Source organism: Silene latifolia, chromosome 2, assembly GCF_048544455.1.
Source record: "Silene latifolia isolate original U9 population chromosome 2, ASM4854445v1, whole genome shotgun sequence".
In the NCBI taxonomy this organism is placed as follows: Eukaryota; Viridiplantae; Streptophyta; class Magnoliopsida; order Caryophyllales; family Caryophyllaceae; genus Silene; species Silene latifolia.
Window position 1 is genome coordinate 178,428,039 of NC_133527.1, and position 23,895 is coordinate 178,451,933.

The 23,895-nt window shown below is 43.8% G+C and overlaps 1 protein-coding gene across 1 annotated transcript; it reads left to right on the forward strand.

Moving 5' to 3' along the window:
* The first annotated feature begins 8,248 nt into the window (after positions 1–8,248).
* On the forward strand, positions 8,249–17,498 carry LOC141643488 (uncharacterized). The gene is made up of 8 exons (XM_074452672.1): positions 8,249–8,599; positions 8,810–13,796; positions 13,877–14,094; positions 14,175–14,316; positions 14,831–15,023; positions 15,105–15,356; positions 15,441–16,117; positions 16,506–17,498. The coding sequence occupies exons 2-8, from the start codon at positions 8,919–8,921 to the stop codon at positions 17,049–17,051; spliced, it is 6,906 nt and encodes a 2,301-aa protein (XP_074308773.1). The 5' UTR covers positions 8,249–8,599; positions 8,810–8,918; the 3' UTR covers positions 17,052–17,498.
* The last annotated feature ends 6,397 nt before the right edge of the window (positions 17,499–23,895 follow it).

A 23,895-nucleotide genomic window follows, 5' to 3' on the forward strand; every position in this document is an offset into this window, starting at 1 on the left:
ATAGGCCGAGTCACTTTGAGAGAGGCCGATGCAGTGATGTCCATCCGGGCCCTGACATTGATGTATGTCTCGGACCGGGGAGAAGCGCAAAAGCTCGTCTCAAAGGACGAAAGAGACGAAATTGTCAATGTCCAAATATCTGCCAGAGGGTGCAACATGCAATCCCTCAAAGTGGCGAAGAAGTCAGAGAAAGGGAAGAGCCCATCCTTACAACATGAGGGTGATCCGATGAACACCAACAACGTCGGCATGGTCGAAGGACCCCAGACCGAGGAAGTGAAAATTGACCCAGGGCGCACCGTAACTGTCGGTGTCGGCCTGGAGCCAAAAATCAGAGCCGATCTCCTAGACCTGCTGAGTAAGAACAAAGACGTCTTCGCGTACTCAGCCGCCGAGATGCCAGGCGTGAGCCGGGAGGTGATCGTTCACAAGTTGAACGTACTCTCCACCGCCGCCCGTCAAGCGAAGATGAGGAACTCCTCGGCCGAAAAGGACGAGGCCATCAAGGCCGAGGTAGACAAACTATTAGAGGCGGGCTTTATCATGCCTTGTACTTACCCTGAGTGGCTAGCAAATGTTGTAATGGTAAAGAAGTCATCAGGGGGGTGGAGGATGTGTGTTGATTTTACAAATCTTAATAAAGCATGCCCAAAGATTGTTATCCCTTGCCTCGAATAGATAGTTTAATTGACACAACGGCAGGATACACTATGCTGAGCCTCCTAGACGCCTTCTCAGGATACCATCAGGTATTCATGGCCGAGGAAGACATGCCTAAGTGCGCATTCATCACCATACACGGCACATACATGTATAAAATGATGCCGTTCGGTTTGAAAAACGCTGGCGCAACTTACACTAGGCTGGTGGACAAAGTGTTTCAAGATCAAAAAGGGCGAAACATCGAGGCTTACGTCGACGATGCTATTGTAAAAAGCAAGTCTGACAGCGAGCACTTGGCCGACTTGAGCGAAACATTTTGTTCACTAAGGAAATATAAGATGAAGCTTAACCCAATGAAATGCAACTTCGGTGTCCGGGCCGGCAAGTTCCTCGGCGTGCTTGTCAGCGCCAGGGGAATTGATGCCAATCCAAAGAAAGTCCAAGCAATACTAGACCTGCCGGAGCCGAGGAATCGAAAAGAGGTTATGATGCTGACCGGGAGGATGGCGGCTCTCGCCCGCTTCATCTCTCGGTCGGCCGACAAGAGCACCCCATTCTTCAAAGTGTTGAAGGGGAATAAAGACTTTTGCTGGGGGGAGGAACAGAGTGCGGCTTTCAAACAACTGAAAGCCCACCTACTAACTCTCCCGACCCTGTCCAGGCCGACGCTGGGGGAGACGCTATACCTATACTTAGCAGTTACCTCGGCCACGATCAGTGCCGTAATTGTCAGAGAAGAAAACAAGCAGCAACACCGAATCTACTTTATCAGCCATACACTGCTGCCCGCCGAAAGGAATTACCCACTGATTGAAAAAGCGACCTTCGCCGTCGTCGTTGCCGCAAGGAAGTTAAAACCCTACTTAGACGCACATCCCGTGACGGTCTTAACCGACCAGCCATTGGAGAAAGCCTTAGAAAAATTCGAAAAATCAGGCAGACTTATCAAATGGGCAGTGGAGCTATCCGGCTTCGGCATTCAATACAAACCGAGGCCCTCGATAAAAGGGCAAGCGCTTGCAGACTTCCTAGCCGAGTGCACATACCAAGAAGAATCACATCCCGGTGTGTGGGAAGTATACACCGACGGATCCTCCACGGCAAACAACTCAGGAGCCGGCATCCTTATCACCAACCCTAACGGGGACGAGTTTGAGTACGCCTTGAAGTTTACCTTCTCGGCCTCAAACAACGAATCCGAATATGAGGCGGTGATAACTGGAGTCGAGTTAGCTAGAGTCGCGGGCGGAGCATATTGTGTTGAAAACTGATTCACTCCTAGTGACCAATCAAATCAGAGGAGAGTATGAGGCTCGAGACGACGGGATGGTGAGATAACTGGAAAGGGTAAAAACCGACACTGCAAAATTGAAATCTTTCCAAATACAGTGCATTCCCAGGTCTGAGAACAACCGAGCCGACGCTCTCTCAAAACTTGCCAGTTCAAGCATCAAGAATGTCAGTCGAACCGTCTTTGGTGGATATCGGGAATGCTAAAAGCATCACCGAGACCGTTGGCATGGTGGGCGACATCGAGACGACGTGGATGACTCCGATAATGAAATACAAACTAACAAAAGAGTTACCGCAGACCGCATCTCTCTCGGAAGATAAAGAGGATCGCCGCAAGGTACTTGGTGTTCGAAGGAGAACTATACAGAAGGTCCGTGATAAGACCACTTTTGAAATGTGTCGGCCCAGCCGACGCGGAGCTCATACTGACAGAGATTCACGATGGCATCTGTGGACATCACATGGGGGCAAGAACGCTAGCCCAAAAAGCTCTCTGAGCCGGCTACTTCTGGCCTACCATGCTTGAGGATTCCAGAGCTAAGACCAAGAAGTGCAAGAATTGTCAGATGCATGCTCCGGTGATACACGCACCTTCCCGAGACTTGCAACCAGTACTTAGCCCCCTACCATTTGCACAGTGGGGGATGGATTTATTAGGGCCATTTCCGACGGCCTCCGGAGGAAGGAAGTACCTAATCGTCGCCGTTGACTACTTCACCAAATGGGTCGAGGTGTCGCAGACCGCCAAGACCACGGCGGCCGTAAGAAAAGTGATTTGGGAGAACGTCATAACTCGATTTGGGTTGCCCCAAGTCATGGTATTTGACCACGGCCGGGAGTTTTGGAGCGATATGGTAATGAACTGGTTGGAGGAGCTCGGTATCAAATTTGCATACTCCTCCGTCTGCCACCCTCAGAGCAACGGGCAGGCGGAAGCAACTAATAAAACAATCCTAAACGGGCTGAAAAAGAAGGTTGAAGATCTAAAGGGAAGGTGGGCTGATGAATTACCCGGCATCCTGTGGTCACTTCGAACCACGGAAAAAGAAGCAACGGGGTACAGTCCATTCCACCTTGCCTATGGGTCTGAGGTCGTCCTGCTAATTGAAGCAGCGGTGCCGACATTTAGAACACAAACCTTTGACCCAGTTGAAAATGAGGAAGGCCTGAGAGCCTCCCTAGACCTGGTCGAAGAAAGTCGAGACACGGCGCGGCTCAACTTGGCAGTCTATCAAAACCGAATGAGAAGAGTATACAACCAAAGGGTCCACAAAAGGGACTTAAGAGTAGGAGATCTAGTCCTAAGAAAGTCGGCCGCAACAAACAAAGGAAACATCCATGGTAAAATGACAGCCAACTGGGAAGGACCCTACAAAGTGGTTGAAGAAATGAGGCTGGGGACATACCGGCTGACAGACATGGAGGGTGTTCCTCTAATGAGCCATTGGAACACAGACAACCTAAGGAAATACTTCGTATAGCGGCGAAGGTGTCCGAGACTATTGTGGGCACCCCAACGCTTGATTATACCTTATGAAGAGTGATCCAAGTTTTCCATTTGAAATGCTTGTCCCCTCCGTAGTCATACCAAGGTAGACGCCGCGGCCAACGCCGGCAATCCATTTAGTAGACGCCACGGCCAAGGCCGGGCAGTCACTACAATGGCAGTTGATACTCGCGAAAGCGACCAACATGCTTAGGAACGTATAAGTACAGTTGAGACGCAAATCTAGCCGCCTCGGCCAACCGAAGGCCTGGCAGAAGAAGCGATCAATATGTCTACAGATACGAACGCTGTCGAGCCGTAACCTCGATTGCCTCGGCCAAAACCAGGAGTGACGGGGACACAACGACCGATACGCTAATAGGAACGTATAAGTACAGTTGAGACGCAAATCTAGCCGCCTCGGCCAACCGAAGGCCCGGCAGAGGAAGCGATCAATATGTCTACAGATACGAACGCTGTCGAGCCGTAACCTCGTTTTACCTCGGCCAAAACCGGGGGCGACGGGGACACAACGACCGATACGCTAACATGTTCACAACGGTGGTTGGGAAGCGCAAATCTGACCGCCCCGGCTAAGACCGGGGTGGTGGAGGAAGCGGCGACATGCCAACATGTTTAAACGTTTAAGTATAATTGATATGCGCCTTCTAACTGCCTCGGCCAAGCCGGAAGTAAAAACGAAAAAGCACTCAATATGTTGAAACGTAAGAAGACAACTTAATGGAGGCAAAATAAACAAACTTTATTAAAAATGTTTACAGGATGAGGCAAAACAAAGTCGACGGCCGTCCCCATAGGGATAGCTTAAACACAACCTACCAAAAGTTTAACAAAAACAAAAAGTACAACAAAAGGTTACAGACATAAGATTTGAAGCGCCAAAAGGATGGCAGGGAGGAAAGGCTCAATAGTTGGCCCCGAACAGTGGCCGTCTCGAAGGGCCGGGTGAATCTGGTGACGACCGCCCGTCTCCCTATGCTTGTTTCTGCTCACCACCGGCATCAGTAGCAGCATCACCATCAGTGGGCGACCCATAAGCCGACTTGGCAGCTTCACCTGCCTTTGCCCTCTCAGCTTCCTCCCTGGCCGCCTTCACCTTTTCAACATGGGCCGCCTTGGCCTCAGCCTCCTCAGCGGCCTTCGCCGCCTTTGCCTCCGCAGCAGCCGCCTTCTCATCAAGAAGCCGGTCAAAATCTTTCCACGGGAAGGGGCCTTCAGGAAAGAGCTCTTTAATTACATCCCTAGTAGCATCTTCAGCCTGGTCCCGGTACTGGGCACACATGTCAGGGATGATGACAGTTTGGAGCGTCTCAATGTCCTTCTCCCTCTGAGCAAGGATGGCCCTTGTGTTCTTGTGCTCCTTCGCCTCGGTCAGATGCAGGGACTTCCATTTTTCCCTCTGCTCAACCATAGCATCGTAACCGCCCTGAAGCTTCTCTCTCTCCTCCCGCAGCTTAGCGGCGTCGGCCAACGCAGCCTCAACCTTGGCTCTCTCGGCAGGGGACCCGCTTCTCGCCTTCCTCCTTAAGCTTTCGCCGAGTGAGGAGGTTCTCCATGGTGGCGACGAAGTCCTTCTTCGCCTTCTCGGCCTCTTCCTTAGAGCAGCAAGCTCAAGCCTAAGCCGTTCGATCGCAGAGCCGCCTCACCATGAGCTTTTCTTGCTCCATAATGTGAGCGCGGCTATTTCGATCCACTTCGCCGACCTCTTGGACAACCTTGCACCCTCCGCCGCAATCCGAGCGGGGGAAACCTTCGAGGATGAGGAGTCGACGGTGACATTTTGATTGCCCGTCCGCATGGGCCGCTTCTCCAATTGTCGTTCGGTGGGGACCGTGCGGCCGGCGGCGGTTGATCTACAAAAAATTCGAGACAAAGCATCCATGTCAACATTCATTGACATATCGAGAGCCTGTCATCGGGAATGCCTAAAGAGCCCGCTAAATTCGAGCCCTGGGTTAGATCCGCACGGTTCGGCCTTCTTAGACAGTAGGGCCGATCGGCCCCTTTTCTTTTCGGGCCTCGGTAACGGCGGCAAGCAGCATTGCCTCTTTTCTCTTATTTGAAGGAGGAGGACCCTCCACAACGGTGACCTCCTCTTCAACGTCAACGACCACCTGCTCCTTTTGGACAATGGGGATTGTAGATTGAGTGGGGGGTTGACGCCGTTGCCGCCGTAGACGTTGTCTTTGGTTTCTGGCGCGGCACGTTACGGCAATCTGCGCTGAGCCGCCGTCACATCCGGTGCCTTCAACCGCCATTTGCTCCATAAGTTCGTGAGGGGCGGTCTGCGATCACGTGGCGCGGCCTTGGGATGCGGCTCAACAACTCTCCCGTTTTCATCAAGTCCCAACCTCTTGAGGACGGAGACAGCGATTCCGGGCCAAATCGGTGCGAGAAGAAACGAAGGGAGAGTCAAGCAAAAGAAATAAAACAAGGTTCAAACACAGAAGCATAAAAAGCAAGGGTAGGCCTCACACCGACCCCACTCACCATGTTCGAGGGCCGGTATGAGGCCGACGTGGCAGAGCAGCTCATCCTCGAAGAACGATCTCGCACGGGGCATCCATCCCTTCGGCGTGCCATCCTTCTCGGCCCTCAAATGACCTCATTGCCCGCTTTTCGTCCTCATTAAGATAGACTCTGCTTTGGCGTCCATCTTGACTTACTCCGGAGACATATTTGTCATGCTCCCCTTGGTTCTCACACCGCAAATTGACGCGGCTCGAAAGGACCGGGCGCGAGTAGTCCTCCGGAACCTCAACGTATACCCACCGCCCCTTCCGGTCCTTGCAAGACGTCGGCTTGGAAACGGTGACGGCCCGGCTCGGTCGTATGTTGTACCACCCCGAGCCGCCTAGGGTAGTCTGCTTAAGATGGTAGAGCCGGCGGAAGAGGTTCACCGTTGGGGCCTCCCCTTTAAAGAGACATAACCATACAAAGCCAATAATCGTCCTGACGGCCAACGGATGCAGTTGAGCCACGGCGACATTCATGGCTTTAATTATGGCCACGACGTATTCATTCAGAGGAAACCGGAGCCCATACTCCAGGTGTCTGATGTATATGCCGATACAACCCTCGGGAGGGCAACAGACGGCCTGACCCTCCTCAGGGATAACAATTTTATACCCCTCGCCGAAGGAGTAATGATCTTCAAAAAGTTCAGAACCGGAACAACTAGCGAACTTGTTCGTCCAGGCAAGATCAGGACTGATCGAGCAGGCATCACCGTGACACGAAATAAGCGGCCTCTTTACGACAGAAGGGGTCGCCTCATCATCGTCATCATCAAAACCCTCCAAAAATTGAGGATCAATTTCAGGAGAAGGCGACTTGGGACCCCCAAACCCTATCGGGGTGACAACCAGTGCCTCCTCTTCATCACGATGCGACGGTTCGCCCCCCGGCGCAGAGGTACTGGGTCGAGCATCCGCAGAAGACATAGTAACAACAAAAACTTAACAATTAAAAGTTGGAAAAATTTGTTTGTTTACCTTGGAAAAGTGCTACGCCGAGTGACGCTTTGAAGACTAGAGAGAAGTTTCTTCGAAAAACTAAGAGAGAGGATTTTTTTTTGAGAAAATGAAGTTTGATGGCCAAAAAACGGGGCACACTGCTCTATTTATAGAGCAAAGCCCATGAAGCGGACCAATCAGGGCAAAGCCCATGAAACATCGACCAATCAATGTCAAGCCACGTGTCAAGCATGCAGCCATGGAATGTCAATCGACATACAGTTACAAGTCTTCTTCAACACGCTCCTTGGTATTACTTGCTAACGGCCAGCTAATCAACAAAACAAAGACAGCACCGGCCGGGGGCAATCAAAAGTACAAACGGCACTCTCAACCTTGGTCTCGGCCAGCGCCACTTTCTTTTCCACATAGGATGTCCATCACACATCCATGTGGAGGGGGATATGGTACGGCTGAAGCGAGAACCAAGCCGGGAAGAAGAAGTCGGGGAAGAAGTTCAACTTGCGCAGAATACGCTCAACACTCATCGAAGGTCCATACCACGGCATAGACTACGCTGGGGGCAAATTGATGGGGCATATTCTGCACCCGCTGACCGAGTCAACATATTGAGCAAGGTCAAAGATATCCACAAGAAGTCAACATATTAGACTACCTTAACCGACGCACTGTCGGCCTGTCACTTGGATCTCGGCTGGGTAACTAGCCAACCGGGAGGCATATCCGCGTACTCACATCCAGTCCCCTCGGCATGGAGTCAACCAGGCCAGCCGGCCTGCCATGGGTCCCGCAGCCGAGGGTAGAAGAGTCATCCACCTACTCTGCCACTTGGCCACTACGTGACAAAAGGTGAAAGTTTATAAATACTCCTCAATCCTCATTGAGAAAACGATCCAATAATCCACAATTCATCCTAAAACTCACTATTAATCTAGTATTAACTCCCTTATCTCTCTACAATATACTTTGCCAAGTAACACACAACTTAATCTCTTTAAGTTTCTCGACTTGAGCGTCAGAGTGAGTACGCTCGGTGCCAAGCCGAGCCCTCAGTTTGTTCATCTTTACAGGAGAGACCGAGAGGAAAAGACGAGCAAAGACATCATTCACCAAGCTTACGTGGTAACAAATCCTGCTCCGCAATTATACCCGGAACAGGAAGGAAATAGAGAAAAATTTAAATGGAAAGGATCCATACTCCATTTAAATAGTGTCAATATAATATAACTTGTTAAACACCTATATAAATAAACTATTTATTTATCTCACGATAATCCTCTTTGTGAGAAATGTTAATTTTTTAGCCATCATATAAAAATAAATCTATGAAAAGGAAAAAAACACTCTTAAGAACAAAATAATCATACGGAGTAATAGAGATTTTTTTTACAATAATAAACTTATCGTGAAATCGACTCATAAAAGTAAACATTAGTGGAAAAATAATTAAAACAAAACTAAGTGATTTTAACAAAATCATCATGATATAAAAAAATTTCTTCCTCGTGTTTCCCAAGTCTCTCTCTTTGTCTATACTTCTGTCGGGAAGTACTCCAATTTGAGTTTCGCTTCTTCCCGGACTATCCGATTTCCATTCTCCGCGGGTTCGGATCTTTCTTGGCCGCCATTTTTGTGCTTCCGCCTTCGTCTTCCCTCTCAGGTTAAACCCTAATTTCCGATCTTACTCCTTTTTCTCTCTCCTCTTTTTCTAATTCATTTCACCTCGAAACCCTAATTTTGCACTTTCGCATTTCGTTGTTTTGTTTGTAGTTAAACACTGCGTTTTATACTGAGATCAACTGTTTTTATCGATTTAATTTGATTTGATTTTGATAGATTATCCTTTTTGTGTGTTTGTTGTTGTGATCAGATTGTTATATATATAGGGAGAGAGGTTGAATCTATTGGAATCGATTTGCTGATATAATTATTGGTTGGGTGATTAATTTTGACGCAATTGCGGGGGTTGGGAAGTGTCCATGGCCAATTCTGGTATCGGTAACAGATTTACGTCGGTGAATCTGAATAAATCGTATGGGCACGGTGCACACGCTAATCAATCAAACAGTGGTGGATATGGATTGGGCCGAGGTCGAGGCGGTGGTGGTGGTGGTGGTATGGTGGTACTTTCTAGGCCTAGGAGTTCCCATAAGGCTGCCCCTAAATTGTCCATTCCGCCCCCCTTGAACTTGCCATCCCTTAGGAAGGAGCATGAGAAGTTTGATACATTAGGAGCGGGAAGTGGGGCGGGTGGGGGTGGTGGTGGTGGGGCTAGGCCGTCCTCTTCTGGTATGGGGTGGTCTAAGCCAAGTGCAATTGTGGTGGCGGAGAGGGATGAGGTTGTTGGTGGTGGTGGTGATCGGCCCTTGACTAGTGAAGGTGTGCAGGCTAATGAGGTAGTTAGTAGAGGTGGTAATACGTCTGCTTATATGCCGCCCTCTGCTAGGGGAGGTGTGGGTGGGACTGATGTTTCTGTGGCCCCACCAGCGGAGAAGATATCTGTATTAAGAGGGGAGGATTTTCCGTCCTTACGGGCTACTTTGAATGCTACAAATGGTCAGTCTCAGAAACAGAAGGATTCAGTTCAGCAGAAGCATAGGCATGGGATCAGTGAGGAACCATCTGGTCGGTCCAGGGAAGGTTTTCAAGGGAGTTCTCAGGTTGATATGAGGCCACAGGTGCAGTCTTCCCGTCACATTGTTGATAATGTTGCAGGTGGTGATAGCCAGAATGGAGGCAATTCTCGCCCTCAAGAGCAGGGTCGGAAGCAGGATGACTATTTTCCAGGTCCGCTACCATTGGTCCGGTTGAGCCCAAGGTCCGACTGGGCTGATGATGAGCGTGACACAAGTCACGGGCTGAGTAACAGGAGTAGAGACCATGGATATTCAAAAACTGATGCTCATTGGGATAGGGATTTTGATTTCCCTCGCAACAGCTTCATACCACATAAACCAGCTCAGTATCAATTTGATAGGCGGGGTCAGCGCGACGATGATGTTGGCAAGGGTTTGTCCAATGAAGTCTCTAATGCGGATCCCTTTGTCAGAGATGGTAGAGCACCAAGTTTAGAAGGCCGTCAAGGACACACATGGAGGAATTCTATGGCCAGAGATGGATTCGGCTCCCAAGATGTCGGCAACTACAAAAATAATGTGGGTGCAAGGCCCATCCAGGTTAACCGAGAGATGAATAGAGAGAATAAGTATATCCCTGGTCAGTTTGGAGGTGCTACCAGAGATGAGCACATTAGTGGTGGGTTTGCTGCCAGGGATCTGGGGACTGAGAGAACTGATCAAGGGTATATACATAATGGTCGACAGCAATGGAATAACTTGGTAGATCCAAATAATGGCAGAGGTGCTGATAGGAATTATCAGCAACGCTTTGTCAGTGATAGATATAGAGTTGAGTCCAGCCAAAATAATATGAGAACAAGACCTTCATTTTCTTCCGGTAATAAAGGGTTGCCTGCTACTGATCACTTGCCGAATTTTAGCAGGGACAAGCGGTCATTTTCAAATAATGAAAGACCATATGTGGAGGATCCATTCCTGAGCAGTACTAGCTTTGATGGGCAGGATCCCTTTTCTGGTGGTATTCTTGGTGTCGTTAAGAGGAAAAAGGATTCAAATAAAATGCTTGATTTCCCTGATCCTGCTAGGGAATCATTTGAGGCTGAACTTGAGAGGGTTCAACAAATACAAGAACAAGAACGTCGGCGTGCAGTTGAAGAGCAAGAGAGAGCTATGGAAATGGCTCGCAGGGAAGAAGAGGAGAGACTGAGATTGATTAGGGAACAGGAGGAACGACAACGAAGAATGGAGGAAGAAGCGCGAGAAGCAGCTTGGAGGGCTGAGCAAGAAAAGTTGGAAGTTGTGCGGAAAGCAGAAGAGCTGAAAATTGCTAGAGAAGAGGAGAAGCAAAGGATGATGATGGAGGAAGAGAGGCGAAAACAAGCTGCGAAGCAAAAGCTGATCGAACTGGAAGAGAAGATAGCTAAAAGACAGACCGTATCCTCAAAGGCTGATTCAGGTGACATTACTGCAAATACTGTCAAAGAAAGAGATTTGTCCAGGCCCGATGATTTTGCTAGTTGGGAAGATGGTGAAAGAATGGTTGAAAGAATCACAAATTCAGCATCATCCGATTCCAGTCTGAGTAGACCTTTTGATATGGGACCCAGGGCTGTTTCAGACAGGGATGGTTCTTTTGCGTTTACGGACAGAGGAAAATCCTTTAATTCATGGAGAAGAGATATATTTGATAATGGGAACAACTCGTCTTTCTTTTCTATGGATCACGAAAATGCTCATATGAGTCCTAGACGAGAAGCTTCTATTGGTGGAAGATCGTTTCATCGGAAAGATATGTATGGTGGACAGGGATATATGCCTACCAGTGGGCCGTACCGAGGGGGAGTTTTAGAACCTCACATGGAAGATTTTCCTCATGCAAGGGGGTATAGGTGGAACATATCTGGTGAAGGAGATCCCTATGGCAGAAACATGGAGTTCGAAGCAGATTTTCATGAGAACGTCGCTGATAAGTATGAAATGGGCTGGGGACAGGGCCAGGTTCAGGGTCGTGGATACTCTCCTTTCCCAGACCGTCTTTACCAGAACTCTGACCTAGATGAGTTTTATTCTTATGGGAGGTCACGGTATCCTGCCCGACAGCCTCGTGTTTTACCTCCTCCAGCATTTTCCTCAATACCTCGGACTTCCTTCAAACCCGAAGATGATGGTCTTGGCTCTTCATCATATGAAAACGGAAATGCTCATTTTAACCATGCATTACAAGTTGATTCCACCTCAGGAAACCATCATAATGATCAGGAGGAAAATTCAGATATAATAGTTCACGAAGAAAGGGCCAGTAATGAGGAGCAAGAACAAAACAACCGGACTGCACTGGGGTGTGACTCTCAATCTTCACTCTCGGTTTCAAGCCCCCCTAGTTCTCCTACACAATTATCACCTGATGATTTTGATGAATCTAGGGATGTATCAGGCGTGGCAGAAGGTCAAGATATTTCTCTTTCGGAAAATGAGGCTGATCATTTAACAAGGGAAGGTAACACATTGACAATTGCAAGTTCAGTTGCCGATGATGAAGAATGGACTGTTGAGAACATTGTGGTGTCGCAATACCAAGAGGAGTATGATGAAGATGTGGGCTATCATGTAGAAGATGAAGTGCATGGAGGGGAGGGTGAGAAACCCGAGCTGACACGCGAGTTTGACGACATGCATCTTGAAAACAAAGCTTCTTCTGATATGACTGAAAATTTAGTCTTGGGCTTTGATCAAGGTGTGGAAGTTGTAATTCCAAATGACGATCACGAAAAAACATCGAGGGTTGATGATACTTCGCATGTAAGAACTCAGGGGACAGTTGGTCCTATGAAACCAAATGAATCGCTCGGTGACCTCAGTGATCGACAAAGCCTACAAATTGCTGATGGATTGCAGCACTCGGCCACTGAGTGTTCAGGTGCAATGGCTGATGAGACTGAGCCGAATAATGCATTTGCTCATAACTCTATGTCATCGGATCCTTCAGCAGGAGAATCATCTTCGAGTTCTGTACAATTTCAGCAGCCGATGCCATCTAGTCAGGCAGTGCCAAGTGTCAGTGGGGTCCAGGGTCCTGCTGAGCTGCCTAGGCTTCAGTTTGGGCTGTTTTCCGGGCCCTCTTTAATTCCTTCTCCCGTTCCAGCTATACAGATTGGTTCTATACAGATGCCTCTCCAGCTTCACCCTCACATTGGCCCACCCTTGCCACATATGCATGCTTCAGAGGCCCCTCTCTTTCAATTTGGCCAGCTAAGGTACCCGTCTCCCATGTCTCAGGGAATTTTGTCTTTGACACCTCAACCAATGTCTTATGTTCAGCCTGATGTCCCACAAAATTTTCCATCCAGTCAAGCACCTAAAGGTCCACTGGCTGTTCAAGATTCATCCTCTCTTTGTTCTGTAAAGAATGGGTCATTGTTTACGATGAATAGCGATCCAGTTCAGCCCTCAAATCAGTTGGGCGTTTGCCAGGAGGCAAAGCTAAAAGAAGTTGCACCTAATGGAGGAAATAATATTCTGTCACGTGAGAATAAAGTAGAAGCTTCCAGCTCTACCGAGGAAGTGGTTAGGCCAGAAGTACGACGACAAAATGATAACTTCATGAGAAACTCAAGGCCATTGCTGAATAACAGAGCTTCAGAAAGTCGACCACAAGGCAGGAGTTCATCATTTCATTCTACATTCAATGCAAGGAATTCACGTGGGCCAACCGCACACCAGTTCCCAGGTAGCAAAGGGAGAAGAGCCACTTATTCATCCAGGAGCTCTGATACTAGATTGGCTTCTCCAGCAAATGAGTCTGTCCCATCTGATGCCAATGGGTTTCAGAGGAGGCCACAACGCGTTACACAAAGATATGAGTTCCGTGTACGACAGACTTCTGATGTTAAGCAATTTGGATTGGAAACTCAGTCAAACTATGTCACAAAGGATTCTGGGACACAGCATAAAAACAGTTTAGTTAAAGAAATACAGTCTGATCAACCAAAGCAAGCAAATAATTCGAGTTTGGATAAGCCTGCTGGGAAACATGCAACAAAAGATGGTCCAGGCACCGCTTTACATCCAGAAGGGAGCTTGAAAAGAAACATAAGTTCTGAAGATGATGTTGATGCTCCGTTGCAAAGTGGTGTTGTTCGTGTCTATCAACAACCTGGAATTGAAGCCCCAAGTGACGAAGATGATTTCATTGAGGTCAGGTCAAAGAGACAAATGCTCAATGATCGACGTGAACAGAGAGAGAAAGAAATCAAGGCAAAGTCGAGTAATACGAAAAAGGTTAGTGTTGCTCATAATGCTCAAATTACGAAGAATGTTTCAATCAATTTTGCTTACACTGTTATGTTCATTGTTTCCAGCTTCAGCGAAAATCCCGCCCTGCACCTCAAGGTACTAATGCTACAAGAAACACTAACAGAGCATTTGCTCTATCAAATGTACAATCAGACACACGTACAGCTGTCTCATCAAAACGAAGTGTACCAAACAATGAAGTGTCTGCAGCATTGAACAATATAGCATCTCAACCATCAGCCCTAGCTGGTAGTCAGTCTAATGCTAAAGCACTAACTGTCAAGTAAGTATTGATTGATGAGCAAGTGTTATTTTTTTGGACTCAGTATGCTATATTGCTAAGTATTACGTATTTTTTTGCAGGCCAGTGCAAACAGGTTCCTATACAACCGCCGATCAGACTTTCCGTGCTGATGGTTCTGACCTGACTTCAGATGGTACTAGGAAGGTTGATGGAGTTCAGTCAACTTTAGGTTCCAGGGGCGGTTCATGCACGAAACAGTCGGTATGCATTACTAATGCTCTAAGTAATGCTTTCTTTATTTTCTGTATGCTTCAGGTGGTCGTACTTCAATCCTCATATCATTAGGAATTGACATCCAACAATAATGATTTGCTGGTGCTCCTAGCTGTAAAGTATGACCGTGTTTTTAATTTGTGATGTTAATTTTGTTTTTTCTGATTGTTGCAATGTAATGTATTTTGAAAGGCATTTACATTTCCAAACCAGAAACAATTCTGCAATTGTTCATTTCACATAAATCGTTGGGCAATGCAATTTACATGGAAGTGAGATCCACATATTGGTCATCTAATTTAGCTAGAATATACATTTTATAGATGATGTCATCCGATCGTTGGCAAAATGAGCATTTGGGAATTTGAACTTGTATTTCTATCTGGCTGTGGATTCTTCACTTACCTCTCTTACATGAAAATGTATTCGGATGGTTATGATTTTTTCTGTTTTGGAACGTTGTCATTTTTATGTCTTAACTTCCTGAATTGACTGTTTACAGGTTATGACCTTGACACAGACCCAGCTTGAGGAAGCAATGAAACCTGCTTGTTTTGTAACAAAGGTCGTATCTGTGGGAGATCAAAGTTGCTCAGTCGACGAGCAAAACATGCCATCATCATCTAAAGACTCATCGTTTTCTTCTGCAGCTAATCCAATTAGCTCTCTCCTTGCTGGGGAGAAGATACAATTTGGTAGGTATGAGAGCATGCTAACGTATAGATACCTAATCACGACCCTTTTCTAAGTTTTTTTTTTTTTTTGTTACTCTTCAGGAGATGTCATCCCTCCTACAATTTTATCTCCTAGCAAGCATGTGGCTTCACTGGGAACTAGACTTTCCTCTCTATCGTCATTGGACATTCGGACGTCTGAGAAAGAAAAGCCTTTAAATGAATCTTATCGCCCTTTAGAGGACCGTGAGGCTGAAGCAAAAGGAGCTGCGTCAGCTGTTATTGCTGCTATTAGGAACGATGAAGTGGCCGGGAATGGAATTCTTAGTTCTGATATTGATGGGATCTCAGCAGGTATTAGACCTTAATTTATGATACCCTGCCTGTTCTGTCTGCAATTATTGTTGTGTAGGTTTAATACTTTATGAGATTGTGCAGGCATGTCTGGAGATCAGCATACTAAGAGTCAATCAAAGGCGGAAGAGACTTTGAGCGTATCTCTTCCTGCAGATTTATCTGTGGAAACACCACCCATATCTATATGGCCACCTTTGCCCACCCCACATAGTTCTAGCCAGATGCCTTCACCATTCCCCGGAGGCCCTACCTCTCACTTCCCGTTTTATGATATGAACCCAATGATGGGGGGTCCAGTGTTTGCGTTTGGTCCCAGTGACGAATCTGCTGGGCCGGTGTCACAGCCACAGAAGAGCAGTGCGCCTAGTTCGGGACCCCTTGGGACCTGGCAACAATGCCATACCGGTATAGATTCATTGTATGGTCCTGCAGGATTTACAGCTCCTTTCATTAGTCCGCCTGGTAGTATTCCGGGGGTTCAGGGGCCCCCTCCACATATGGTGGTTTATAATCATTTTGCCTCCGTAGGACAATTTGGACAGGTCGGTTTGAGTTACATGGGTACCACCTATGTTCCTTCTGGCAAGCAGCCTGATTGGAAGCATAATCCCACATCTACTGCCATGGGTGGTGGTGAGGGGGTCTCTGTGCTGCGCAATGCTTCTAACGTACCTACTCAGGCTCCACACTTGGCCCCTGGATCTCCACTCTTATCAATGGCCGCACCATTGGGCATGTATGAAGTCTCACCTTTTCAGGTAAGTGGATGTGATGTCTACACTTTTTTGCAGACTATTTGATTTGTTTGCAAATCTATACATACCCTTTCATATCCCTGATAATTAAAGAGACGACCTGTCCTTTTTAGGGTTTTGGTGGGTTGGGTATTAGGGAGGGAGGTTTCCTCCAAACTAGTTAAATCTCCTCCCCCTTCCCTCCTAAATGTGTATCCGGATTAGATCTTAGGAAGCAAGGTTTTGTATTATGCTAGGTTTTATAGGATCGTGATTGATAAAGGTTAAAATGCGTTCTACTATATTGAATCTTAACATGGAAATCAGGCCAATTAAACATGAAATGGCATCCTCTTGATAACTGTAGTGTTATTCATGTTGGTAGTTAACTTAGTTGTTGATATGACTGCAGTCCTCAAATGATACATCAATCCACCCCCACTGGTCCCACGTACAAGCATCGTCTATGCCTTCTCAGTCCAGTCATGGGTCTTCTGATCACCATTCGTCACCTTCCAGTGGGTTTTCCAAACCACAGAATTCATCGCTTGCTGATGGTCGTCCCTTTCTGGTGGGTTCCCATACTGGTACTACTCAGTTTGCTGATGGGCTTGGGTTGGTAGATCCTCCAGTGTCCTCTGGTTCCGAGGCTTCTGCGCTAAATTTAAATGGCAAGGGTGGGGTTGAGGATTCTTCGAGAACTAATTCTGCTAGTAAAAGGAACTCTAATAAGGCCCAACCAGCCCACCAAAAAAACGCACCCGGACAGCAGCACTATAGTCACTATCAGAGAGGAGCAGCTCAGAGAAATGGTTCAGGGGCAGAATGGCCCAACCATAAAATGGGGTTTCGTGGTCGGAACCAGTCTTCAAGTGGAGATAGGAGTTTTCCTGCTACCAAAGTAAAACAGATTTACGTTCCTAAGCAGAGTGCTAGCGGAACTTCTTCAGCTGTATAATTGTACAAGCTGTCGATTGCTGGAAACTACACAGGTCTGTCTGATCTTTGTTTTGGAGGCTTAAATAAGACATTTTGCATACACCAAGTTATCGCTGAAATATGAAAATGCTGGAAAACGTGTGCTTGATGGCCTGGCGGGTTTAGAACTTGTAGCATGTAACTTTATATTTTTTTTTCCTATCCTTTTTTTGGGGGGTTAAAAGAGGTCTTATAAGAAGTAGTGGGAATAAGATTAGTGGTCGATATGAACCCCTTCCATGAAATGAAGGGGTTTTGGCCTGTGAACCGAACTATAGGAGGTTGATTTTTTGGGGGTGTTTTTCTGAACTTCATATTTTTGAAGTTTTGTTGCAATATTACTGAACATTATTTGGCTGCTCTGACATCTTCCTGTGAGCAGTGATAGACTGAAAGTTCATTCCATATTTATGCATTTAGATTCTCATGGCTGTCTCAGAATTCCAAGTATTGTATCGGAATGAAAGGGCCTATATTCATCATGTTCGCCTCTCTCGAGTTAAGGAAAGCGTGGTGCTGACAATTATGAATATAGGTTGGAGGATTGTTTTTTGGGCTGGGAAACTGTTCACATACCGTTAGCGTTGTAACTTTGTAGCCATCTATTTTCGCTACTGAATTTCATTTCATAGGGTGTACTTGATGATAGAACTGATTTTCCCATTCTCAAATGCAGTACTTCCGACTCACTATCTTTTTTCCCCATTTTTCCAATGGGCTACACTACCTGACACTAGTAAACTACATGGATTACTCTCCCCGTCTCCCGTCTGTACCGCTGTACGTGACATTAGCCGACTGCGTAGGTTACTCTACATGGCAGTGGGCAGGGCCGAGTCCCTCTTGCTACTAGCCCAATATGTTAGTTTGCCCCTGCTAGAGCGCTAGATAATATGGATATTTTTACATTTAAATTGCCATTTCAGACCGCCATGGAAATAAAGGGAGTTGTTTATAGACCGTTGATGTAATATTAATTAACGAATTGAGAAGCATCCCACTGAAAGTGAAAAGGGAGAAAATGCCCCCACTTATTAGGCTAATGTCATAAAACCAACTTTAGAAGTACAGTATCAAAAAGCAATTCCAAAGATTACAAATAGTAATAAGCATGCATGACTCATGAGCAAGACGCCAGAAACGCAGAATCTTACAAACGCGGATATATATGTGAACAGTCCGTCTCATTATAGATGATCACTATCCGTCTATAGCTATAGACGGATAATGGTCCTCTCACAAAATTAAAGTGGGAGGACAAGTGGGGGTATCCATTTCTCACTTCCCAATCATTTGCATTACCCACTTTCATTTGTGGGAGGGGACACTATCCGTCTACAAAATCTGTGATATGTGAAACTCAAGTACTCAACGCACTAGAACACTTACTATTAAACGCTTTGAAATTTACACGAGTTAATCGCTCTTAAGTAGGGCGTAGCTAAAAATGATTTTGGGTATCGACTTTTCTTTTTGTAGTTTAATATTTTCCCTAAGGTTTCATGTTCAAGGATTTTTTTTTGGAAGTAGATATTAGAAATTAAAACACTAATATTTGTCGGGTTCGAGTTGATGACTGGTCGATTTATTATTGGGTTCGGACATTATCGGATCAAATCATCCTTATAATTTGTAGGGTCAAGTAGAGTTTGGGTTAGGTGTTGCCTGGTTTGGCTCTTTTATTCATACCGAGTCAATTTTTTTCTGATTATTTTACCAGTTCGAGTTGAATTCGGGTTATTATCAGGCGGAATTATAAGGTTTGGTTAATGTAAAATGAATGAATTGTACTCCGTATTTAATATTTGCTGATGATTACTCATCAAGCAATTAATTAGTCAATGACCAGAAATAGGCCAATGACCAGAGTACTAGGTTAATGTTATGTGCTTTGAATAACATACAAAGATTACTTAATAATTTCTTATGAAACTATAGAAACAATGATTATCAATGATTGAACATTACATTGCAAATACAACTTGAACGAATGATCAATCTAATAACATACTCCCTCTATCCCGGTCATTTGTTGTCCTTTTTCATTTTTGAGTGTCTCAGTCATTTGTTGTCCTTTCTATTTTAAAAATAAATTTGATGAGTAATTTGATCATTCACACTCAATTTACTCCACTTGTCATTTAGTAATTGACCCCTTCCCCAACAAATGACCGGGATGGAGGGAGTAATATTAAGTACTATAAATAACAATTAAACATTTTTTTTAGTTTTTCCAACCTATCTTTTAGTCTTTATCGCCTTGGCTTTCGTAAATATTGGGTTATCTTTCGAATGCGATCAACTCTCATGTCGATTTTGGTTATTTTTGGGTCAGGTCAGGTCTAAACAAATATCGAGTATCTTGGATAGGTAATCAAATCTAAAGTTCTATGATTTTTTCTTATTGTAGGCATGTAGGCAATATAGTTAGTAACTTAGTATGAGGATGACATGATTCTCCAATGGATAAGACTATGTACAACAATGATTTTTTTCACAAAATGACAAAAAAAAATCACCAAAAAGTATTGATTAAATAATCAAACTCAAATTATGTGCGCAACATTGTGTTGAGTTGTGTTGCAGAGCAACCTAAGGTTGTGACACTCCATTTCTCTCTCCCCACGCCACATGTCAATAGATGATTGGACCTTTTTTTTTTCAACTTTAAAAGCAAAATTGATGCAGATTTGTTTCCGTTGTAAATGTACAACAAGTTATAACGGCTCTATTTTTTTAAAAAAAACTTTATTAAAATAAAAAATAATTACATAGATAGTCATAATTTTTCATTCTCTATAAATAGAGACCAATCTTGATATATTTTTTATCACAAAAAAAATCCATATTTTTCCTCTGTAGCTTATAATAACCAAAATACCACATATAACTCCTTAAAAATTAACCATTTCAATAATTATGGATCCACAATTTAATATTAATAAAGATGTACAATATAATTTTAATAAAAAAAAAATCATTTGTTACCCAGCTCAACTCAATGCACTACTTTTGTTACCCAACTCAACTCAATTTTTGTTATCTAGCTCAACTCAACTTTTGTTACCCAACTCAACTCAATTAATGTATAAAAGAGAATATAAAAGGTGGGGTATAGGAAATAGTGAAAAGTAAGTGTTATAAGAATGTTATTGATAAAGTGTCTAACTTAGGAGTAGTGTTATTGAAGTGAAAGAAGAATGAAAAAGGTAAAAATATTAATATAATAATCATAACATTCATATTGTGAAAATTGTTGATGTACATAGTCTAAGCTCCATATTATAAAAACAATATGCTTGAGTGGTTTTTACACCAAGAAAACGTGTTCCAGTTTTTCAACGTGTTTTTTTTGGGAATCTATAAGACTATAAATAGCTAATTCAATCATGCTTTACAATACAGGAAAACTGTACTGTATATCAAGTAGTGATAGGACAAGAAGTTTTAAATGAAGTCATTTTTAACGTCGGTGTCAGTTATTCTCTTTTAAAAGTTTAAATTTATACTAGTATATTTTTCGACAAAAGTTAGATTTAATTTTATTAACGTGATTTTCTAAAAAAGTTTGGAGTTGGAGCCTCCAACATTTCACGAGCTCGTAGGCAGCAACGCCACTGTGTTAGGCCCACCTAGTATTACGAAGTAATATATCCATAGGGGCTAGGATAGTAGCGGAACCAACAATTGAATCCAACGGGGGCGAAAAATTTCAGGAGGAGCGAACAAATAATGGATTAAGAGGAGGTCGGAAAAAAATGGAAAAGTTTAACTAAAAACTTTGAATTTTTCATCCGTCAGCGGGGCGAGCGCCCGCCCTGGCTCGACCGCTGCCGTAGGACATGATCACATGAACAATATAAATAATTTATAGTCGTTATTAAATTTTTATGTGTTATAATCGTTATTAAATACACACAAATATTATGTAACTTTCCAAAAAAAATACGAGTAATAATTAGAGAAAGTCAATCGAGTGTACACTAGTGTATATACCATGCCCAAGATGGATGTCATTTTCATTCTTGGCATCCTCTTTAATGATCTCATGTTCTCATCATATCTACCTGAAGAATGGACTACATCATATATATTCATATCTCATGTTCAAGTCAATAATGTTGATAGGTCAGTATTTGTGCCAAACGAATTAAACGATATAGTAATGGAGACCTCCACCTGAATAAGAGCGACTCTTTTTACTTTTATTTTTTTTATTTCCTTTATTACTGTTAGAGGTCAAAATTCTCAAAATTCGACCACAAATATAAAACTAAAATATTTATATTTGTTATCAAACCCTTTTTTACAAAATATTATTTTCGACTAAAAAAAAAAAATAACACCTACAGGCCAAAAATTACGGTCACTATTCCGTTTTGAAGACTGTGAAAAAGGCAAATGGGAAGTAAATATAACAATAAAAGGAGTAATATTATTAAGTAGACAAATTTTCATTCAAGGCGGATATAACTGTCTTAAGCTTTAAGACGGTTAAATCACCGAAACTTTAAGAAATAGGCTGAACTCTGAAGTGCTAAACTGGTGTTGAGATACTCCGTAGATGATTGAGTGCAAAAAAAAATCACCAAAACATCCTTCAATACAATAGGAAAAACAAAAATAGAATCACTCCTATATATACTTTACCTAGAGTAGAAATTAGAGCATCTACATAAGTACTCCCGCGTAATATATTATTCTTCGTATTTGAATTTGAATTTTCACAGTTTACAAGACGACACTTTAACCAGCATAATACCAATGTCTTCTCAAAATGAGCCAAGGCTATAGACATCATCATCAATCATCATATTCATCCAATCTTCCAACTCTTTATCATCTGTTATCTCAACAAAACCTTCTCCACTCTCGTAATCATTAGGCGGCGGAGTTCCACCGCCGCTACTTCCGCCACTGTTGGTTGTCGTTGTTGTTGTTGTCGTGGTGGTGGTAGTAGTAGTAGACTGACTTTGATGTTGCAAATTGACATTTTGGTCAACATTGAGGTAATCCGAGAGAGGGAAATTAAGCTTGGCTCTCGGGCCGCGGTACCCAACCGCAGCCCGATCATATGCCCTGGCAGCCTCTTCAGCCGTATCAAATGTCCCTAACCAAACCCGAACCGCTCTATGCGGGTCTCGTATCTCGGAAGCCCACTTCCCCCATGGTCTCTGCCTTACTCCCCTGTATTTATTCTTCTTATTCTTCCTCCTCTGTTTTTTATTACTATTTGAATTTGGCGCCAATGTAGTAGGACACGTGGCAGCTTGTGAAGACGAACACACTTCAAACTGAAACCGGTCTTGCACGTGTGGCACATTTGACGGCTCTCCGGAAATCACGTGATGTAATGCTGAAACCATAATAGACATTTCCTGCTCCGAACTCAATCTGGTGCACGATAACCCATCACTATTATTATAATTCGATGGTACAGCCATTTATGCATATATATATTAATCCGGATATATCGGTTTTAAATGGATATTTTATTTGAGTAATAAACGACAAGTGAGTTATAGAGATAAATATTTTGGGAGGAAATAAGGGGTTATATATGGAGAGCGGAAGTTTAAGAAAGAAGATAAAGAAAGGTGGTCAACACAGTTCACACACGTACATAAGTGGTCCAAAAACTCGTAAAATATACCACGTCAGCATTAAAATAATTGAAAGTAATTGATACGAAGAAAATAATCACGTGTGGGTTTGCCAGCTTGGCGACAGTTGGATACCAGACTGAACTACTTCGTGTGCGAACCGCAGTTTCTTACGTCATTTTTCTTTGGCTTATTTGCTTTCTTACGTCAATGTGCGCTGACCGTTTTGTTTTCATGTGAAATTGACTTTTTTTTTTTGGTTTGACCATGGAGTATTGGCTTTAGTCCACTTTTACTTTATAGTATTGAATTAGTGATCATACAAAAAAAATAGTTTCGTATTTTGACTTCCGATAAGTCAAAGTTAAATAGAAAAATTAAATCCTTAATAAAATGTAATCTATTTTACATATGGTTTTGTATAAAGTGATTTTACCCAAAAATAATATAAAACGGATTCAGATAAAAGGTGATAGTGAGATAAGACACTTTGCGAGCAACTTAAGATCGGCTCGGCTCGGCTCGAAAGCTTAATAAATCAAGCCAAACAAATGTTGGCTCGGCTCGAAAAGCTCGCGAGCAGTTCGAACTCGTGTGATTAGATAAGATATTACTAATATTTTATAAACATAATTTATTATGAGTACTCATATTACTCATATCAAATGTCTCGCTATTATTGAAAATATAGAAGGACAAAAATCAAAAATTTAACAATTATATATAGGCTTGATTTGAACTCGAGTTTGATTCGAACTCGCGTTAAAACTCGCAAACTTGATAGCAAGCACATTTTTTTCAAGTTCCAAAAAACTCGAGCTCGAGTTTTGCTTCATGAGCACAAGACGAGCAAGACAAAGCTCAGGTTCGGCTCGTTATCATCGATAATTCAAACATAACAATGTTAGTGGATAAAAAGTGTGTCCCCTGAAAGAAATCGTTTACAATAAGCTTATATAAGACCTCCTTACACAAGTATTTGTAATTATTTGATAAACTTGTTTTTTTTTTTTAACATGGAATACTCTTTTAGGCATAAGGATCCTCTCCAATTTTTTTCTCCCTTTCCTATGTTGGAAATAGGGGCTTTTTATGAAAAGTACTTTTTTCCAATTGTCCCACATTGGTGAGAAAAAGAGTGTTTGTTTTGTTTATATAGGCCAAATGACCTAATTGGTAAAAAAAGTATGGGTCAAGTGACAAATTGGTAAAAAAAAAACT